At 40.4% G+C, this 6,117-nt stretch overlaps 1 protein-coding gene across 1 annotated transcript; it reads right to left on the bottom strand.

The window, feature by feature from the left end:
• Positions 1 to 2,896: 2,896 nt before the first annotated feature.
• LOC124095098 (cysteine-rich PDZ-binding protein-like) lies at positions 2,897 to 3,196 on the bottom strand. The gene has a single exon (XM_046448208.1). It carries the CDS (start codon positions 3,194 to 3,196, stop codon positions 2,897 to 2,899), a length of 300 nt encoding a protein of 99 aa, XP_046304164.1.
• Between the last annotated feature and the right edge of the window lie 2,921 nt (positions 3,197 to 6,117).

The raw sequence follows: 6,117 nt of genomic DNA, 5'->3' as shown, positions 1-6,117 counted from the left end.
GGCCCTGGGTTCAATCCCCACCACCAAAAAGAGAGAGAGAGAGAGAGAGAGAGAGAGAGCAAGCCTTCCATACTAGATGGAACAAGAGTCAACCCATCTATTTTTTGTGTGTGTATGGTGGGGAGGGAGTGTTGGGAATTAAACCCAGAGCTTTGCATGAGTTAAGCATGTGTTCTATCATTGAGCTTCATCCCAGGCAAGAATTGAACCCATCTTGATGGCTGAATGAGTATTAATAATCACCAATCTCGCTATTAATAAAAAAGCAATATTTGGTTCAATCTGATTGAGAACGGAATTTCTTGGCAGTAGGTCTTGTAGGAGGGGAAAGGAGCACCGTCAAGTGTCAAAATCAAGGAGCCAGTAGATATTAGTCACCAATTTCCAAACTACAGCACCGTAATGGGTGTAGAAGGTAAGTTACCTTTGAGGTCTGTGGATTCTCCAGACATTCTTAGTAGTGGAGCTTTGGAAGCTTCCTTTCTGTCTCCTGTTTTTGTACTGAGTTTCTTCCTGTGGAATACTACTGGGTTGTGAGTCACAGGTGCAGGAATTTTCCCAAGAATTTTTCTCTCAGGTTAGGGCTTTCAAAACCTTAAGTCTTAATCTGTTCATTTCCCGATCAAACCTCATCTATCACTCACCTTTGTTGGCTTGTGTAACCAATCAGCCCCTCAGTTTTTCCTCCTTTTCTCTGAGTGTTCTCTGCTTTCCTCTCTTTTTTTCTAGTGGTCCCTCCATCCCAACTTAGCTCATAACAGAAATCTTGTGTTTCCAAAATTCTCTTATTCTTAACCTCATCAAGAAGTAGTGATATTCATCCAGAGGCTAAATTATCATCTCTATCACTCCAGTTGGAAGGTTATCAGGCCCCTCAGTTCTTCCCAGAGACCTGACTCTGGGATCTGTTTCCTATTGGATAAGTGACAACTCAAAAGCACAGCAAGGTAACACAATGTGGAGTCCCCAGAAAATTTAGATAATTTCTAATGAATCTAAGTCTAAAACCAAGAAAGTTTGGTGGGGTATGGGAACTTCCTTCCTTCCCTGAATTCTTTTTTTTTTTTTTTAAATATTTTTTTTTCCTAGATATAGATGGACACAACACAATGTGGTGCTGAGGATCGAACCTGGGTCCTGCCCATGCTAGGTAAGCGCTCCACCTCTGAGCCACAATCCCAGCCCCTCCCTGAATTCTTATATAATTATATGCAATCACCAAAATAGATTTACAAATCTTCACCTCCTTACAATACAGACCATGCATTCTTACTCTAGGTCACACAAATCTAAATGTAAGTATTGACTTTAGTTTTTTTCCAACTGTGTTATTGTTTTTTCTTTCTTTCTCTCGCTCTCTCTCCTTTTGTATGGGGAATTGAACCCAGAGGTGCTTAACCACTGATCCACATCCCTGGATGTTTTTATTTCAAGACAGGATCTTGCTAAATTGTTTAGAGCCTTGCTAAGCTGCTGAACTTGGCTCCTGCCTTAGCCTCCTGAGTCACTGGAATATAGACATGGGCCACCATTACCAGTTTTTCTTAATTTTTTTATTGGTGCATTATAGTTATACATAATGATGGGATTTGTTGTTACATATTTGAATGTGCACACAATATAATAATATAATTTGGTCAATGCCAATCCCTAGTATCTCCCCTTTCCTTCCCCTCCTCCTTCCTCTGGTTCCTTAGAAATAGAGAATACCCTTTTGGCCACCTATACTAGGCTACAAATTTTAAAAATAAAAGTTCTCAACCTATGAAAGCAGTGTAAGAAAAATCTTCATTTGAAACCTCAGAGTGGTTTCTTGGCATTTATGTTATAAAAAAAAAAGTCAAGATGTTTACTTTGTTCTATTTATTTCTATGAGAGATAGAAAGGATGTTTTAAAAAAAAAAATTTTTTTTTTCAGCTTCAAAGAGTTTTCCGAAAAGGGTGTGAGAGGGTCATTTTCATTTACACATCAATATGCACACTGTTCATGACAATTTGAATTCAAGGCAATGTGTGTAATATGTGCTTTTCTGAAATCCAGTATACTCATTTGGACACATGGGTTTTCCTTGTGTTCTTGTTCCTATATGAAAGGAACTGGTGCTTTGGCTTCAAGAACAAATTAAAAAAAAAAAATCACAAACCCAACTTTTATCTGATTTGGGTCTAGATTAATTTCTAAGGAACCATTTAGCAATAATAGCTTCAAACATTTAAATATCCTCTGAAACTGCAATTAATTAAGGAATTGCTGATTCTAAGAACTTTGCCATCAATTAAAAAAATGAGGGAAGAATTCTAATTCTGGTTTAGAATTAGAATTAGTTCAAAGCAAAATATTAATAATCTCATTTTTGCAATATCTATAAATAAAATAGATGGAGGAGATAATAAGAGTAATGTTAACCTGGGCACAGAGGCGAATACCTGTAATCCTAGCAGCTCAGGAAACTGAGACAGGAGGGTCATGAGTTCAAAGCCCCCCTCAGCAACTGTCAGGCGCTAAGCAACTCAGCAACTCAGTGAGACATTGTCTCTAAATAGAGCTGGGGATGTGGCATAGTGATTGAAGGCCCCTGAGTTCAATCCCTGGTACCCGCCCCCCAAGAATAATGTTAAGTAATGTTAAGGTACATATTGAACGTGGGAATGTTTTTTCATTAAATTTATCACTTACTTTAGTTCAATAAAATGCTCATAAGGAAAATAATCACTTAATGCAAAAGTGGTTGTTCAGAACTTGAGAGCAAAAGAATGGATGCCTACCAACTTTCTTGGCTAAAACTTAATCATTTGTCCAGAAATAGATTATTTTTAAGTTGACTATCTCTACTATGTCTTAAAAATTCAAAGCAGAAAGCAAAATCATAAAAAGCCAGAAACCTCATCAATACATCTACATAGAAGTTTGCTTGTAGTTTGGGTATCCAAACTTTTCTTCCCACACATGGCAGATGGGCTTTTTGCAGGTACAGTCCTGGCAGTAATGAGAACCCGGTTGATGCACAGAATTTTTACAAAGTCTGCAAGAGGAGAACTTATTCCTTCCATATGGATCAAATCTTGCTCTTTTTGAAGTCAAAGCTTTCTTTTCATTTAGCTTTCTTTCACCACTTTCTGTGATGCCTGCACCATCCTTCCATATATCTGGGGTGATAACAGTACTAAGTTTCTTTTCACATTTTCTGAACACCATCCTTCCGTTTGCAGTTCCCTTAGATGAGGCAGCAGCAGCTTGCAAACATCAATACTCCTGAGAAAGATTTCCTTCTGTTACTTCTGCTATCCAAGCCCTGGGTCCCGCCTACCCTACGCCTGGAAAACCGCAGCAGGAATAAACGTGCAGATGAGAGCTCTCCTGTTTTCACAGTCACTCAGGCAAGGAGGCGTTCCTGATGCCATCACAAAGTGGAAGGCCATGACATTCTGCACCTCCCAGTCCAGAGACTTGTCTTTCACCCACTGTGGGACTAACTGCTTTCCAGCCATCCTTTGTTGGGGTGGAATCCTTTTGCCTTACTGCTGCTGTCTTCAATTACCTAAAGTACTAGACCAGGGTGAGAGCCAGGAATACAGGAAATAGGTGCCACACCGCAACCAACCCTTCCCCTACTAAGTCTGTCCTTAAATTGTAAGCATACAAGTGCTCCCTAGGAAAAGATGAGATGTTGGTGTCTCAGGGTAAGTTTTGTTATTTGTCAGCTCTGGTGACATGTCCTCTAAAAAGCTCTGAACTCCCTTAGGTGACCTGTAAACCCTTCTGTGTGCTCCAGCATCTTGTACACACCCGATAGTATAATACTATATTAAAAATCATTTGTAGTGAATTATAATTCTAATTGTTTTTCCCTCTGACTGTGAGCTTTTTAAAGATAGTGTGTTTGACTTGTTTCCCCACGTCACATAGTAGGTATTCGCTAAATGATAGCAAATACATATTTGTTGAATAAGTAATAATAACTCGTAATAGTTGCTTCTCTCTACAGCCACATTCTTTCTCTCTCCTTTTGGACCTCAGTAGATACCATGGGGAGAATCTATAGAACCTAGACAGTCTGATGCACATGCCCAGTGGCTGTGGGGAGCAGAACACGGTCTTTTTTGCTCCCATCATCTGTCTTGTGGTACTTTGAGAGGGCAGGGTCGCTGCCTGAGGAAATCAGGTCTCAGACAGTAGGTTTCCTGGAGATAGGTAAGTTGTTTCAGTCTTTTAAAATATTTTTCTCCTCAAGGCCTATGATAGGTTGGTAAGATATAGGGAAGTTCCAGCCCCTGAAGTGTCCCCATTCTTGAAAGGCATGGGAATGTTGGTTTGTTTTTTTTTTTAAGAGAGAGAGAGAGAGAACCTCTCAATATTTATTTTTAGTTCTCGGTGGACACAACATTCTTGTTTGATTGTGGTGGTGAGGATGGAACCCGGGCCCATGCATGCCAGGTGAGCGCGCTACCGCTACCGCTTGAGCCACATCCCCAGCCCAGGGGAATGTTTTTTGAAGTTATCACTGACATCTCAAATCACATCTGGCTTCTCAGATTACCAGAAGGAGCTGATGTACAAATACAGCAATGTATCATACAGTGCTTTTGGGGAACAGGATGGAAATATTGCTCACTTCCCAGGAGTTCTGTACTCCAATGCATGATTCTGGAACTGTTTCTCGACCTCTCGCTATTACCCTATTCCTCCTTGCATTCAGTCTTCTACCTCTTTAATACTGTTTAGCCATATATCTGGTAAAGTCCTTCACTCTTCTCTTGAACCTTGTACCTCCCCTGTTCTTGTCCTTGTTAATATCCATTAATGCCTCCCTTTACTAGGCCTCCTGTGGCATTGTCTCCTCAACTCCCCTTCTGGAACATCCACCAGAATGAACTATAAAATTGTGCACCCTCACCTGGAAATCTCCATGCATGCTGTTTTCCTTTTTACCCATGTAGATGGACAACATTTGTCACAAAATATTTTGGTCATGCCCAGATATACATCTTCAGAACATCCAGAATGCTCTGAAGGGGTTAGTAGGGAACCATGCACAAAGCTGTGAAAGTGCAGATCTGTGCAGGGGCCTGCAGCTCCCCTGCTGTGTCTAGAAGGAATTCATATCTCTAATCTCTGAGCAAAATCAAAAGAGTATGCCCTAGGAGTTAGTTTTCTTTAGTACTCAGTCCAGGCTATAGGTGACCTTGGTGAATATACTTTCCAGTCTGGGTCTCAGCTTTAATGTCTGTAGAATGAGAGTGGTTCCCAAAATGTGGTCCTCAGATCAAGGTCATCAGTTATACTTGGGAATTTGTTTGAAATGCAACTTCTGGCTTCCAGCCCAGACCTAGTGAACAGAAGCTCTGGGGGTGTAAGCCAGCAATTTGTATTTTAACAGAGCCTCCAGATGATTCTGATAGATGCTGAGATTTCAGACCACTGGACTAGAGAGTCTTTGCGCCTGTTACTATCTCCCCAAACCAAAGCAAAGCCATTTCCTGTGGTGGTCTAGCAGGCAGCTCAGTGACTTTTATAACAGGTTTGCTCCTCTGTACCAGGCACTGCTCTGAGTACTTTGATACTATTTAATGTTTACAGTAAATCAGTCAGCTAGGTACTGTCATACCATTATCAATTCCGATTTACAGATGAAGGAACTAAGCACAGAGACTCAGTAAATTACCAAAGGTTCACACCAATAAATGATAGAACTAGCCCAGAGTGGAATGGCACACACCTATGATCCCAGCAGTTTGGGAGGCTGAGGCAGGAGGATTTCAAGTTCAAAGACAGCCTCAGCAATTTAGCAAGGCCCTAAGGAACTTAGCAAGACCCTGTCTCTAAGTAAAATACAAAAATGGCTGGGATTGTTGCTCAGTGGTTAAGCACTGCTGGGTTCAATCCCTGGTATGTATGTATATGTATGTATAAATATATAAATAAATAAAATTGCAGGACTAAGATGACCATGGAAATTTGATTCCAGAGGCACTATATTTCCTCTCTCACTTCCAAACACAGAATGAAGCATTGATGCTACAGGATAATTTGTTCATTTCATAATACGCCCTGTGAAAGAAAAATTTGTACAGACTTTTCCAGAGAAATCATTTACATTGCTATTTAAGGACCTGCAT

Source organism: Marmota monax, unplaced genomic scaffold (genome assembly GCF_021218885.2).
Source record: "Marmota monax isolate L192 unplaced genomic scaffold, Marmota_monax_Labrador192_F-V1.1 WCK01_AAM20220418_F8-fsc00315, whole genome shotgun sequence".
In the NCBI taxonomy this organism is placed as follows: Eukaryota; Metazoa; Chordata; class Mammalia; order Rodentia; family Sciuridae; genus Marmota; species Marmota monax.
Note: the sequence above shows the minus strand (reverse complement) of the source record. Positions and strands in the feature narration are given on the sequence as shown.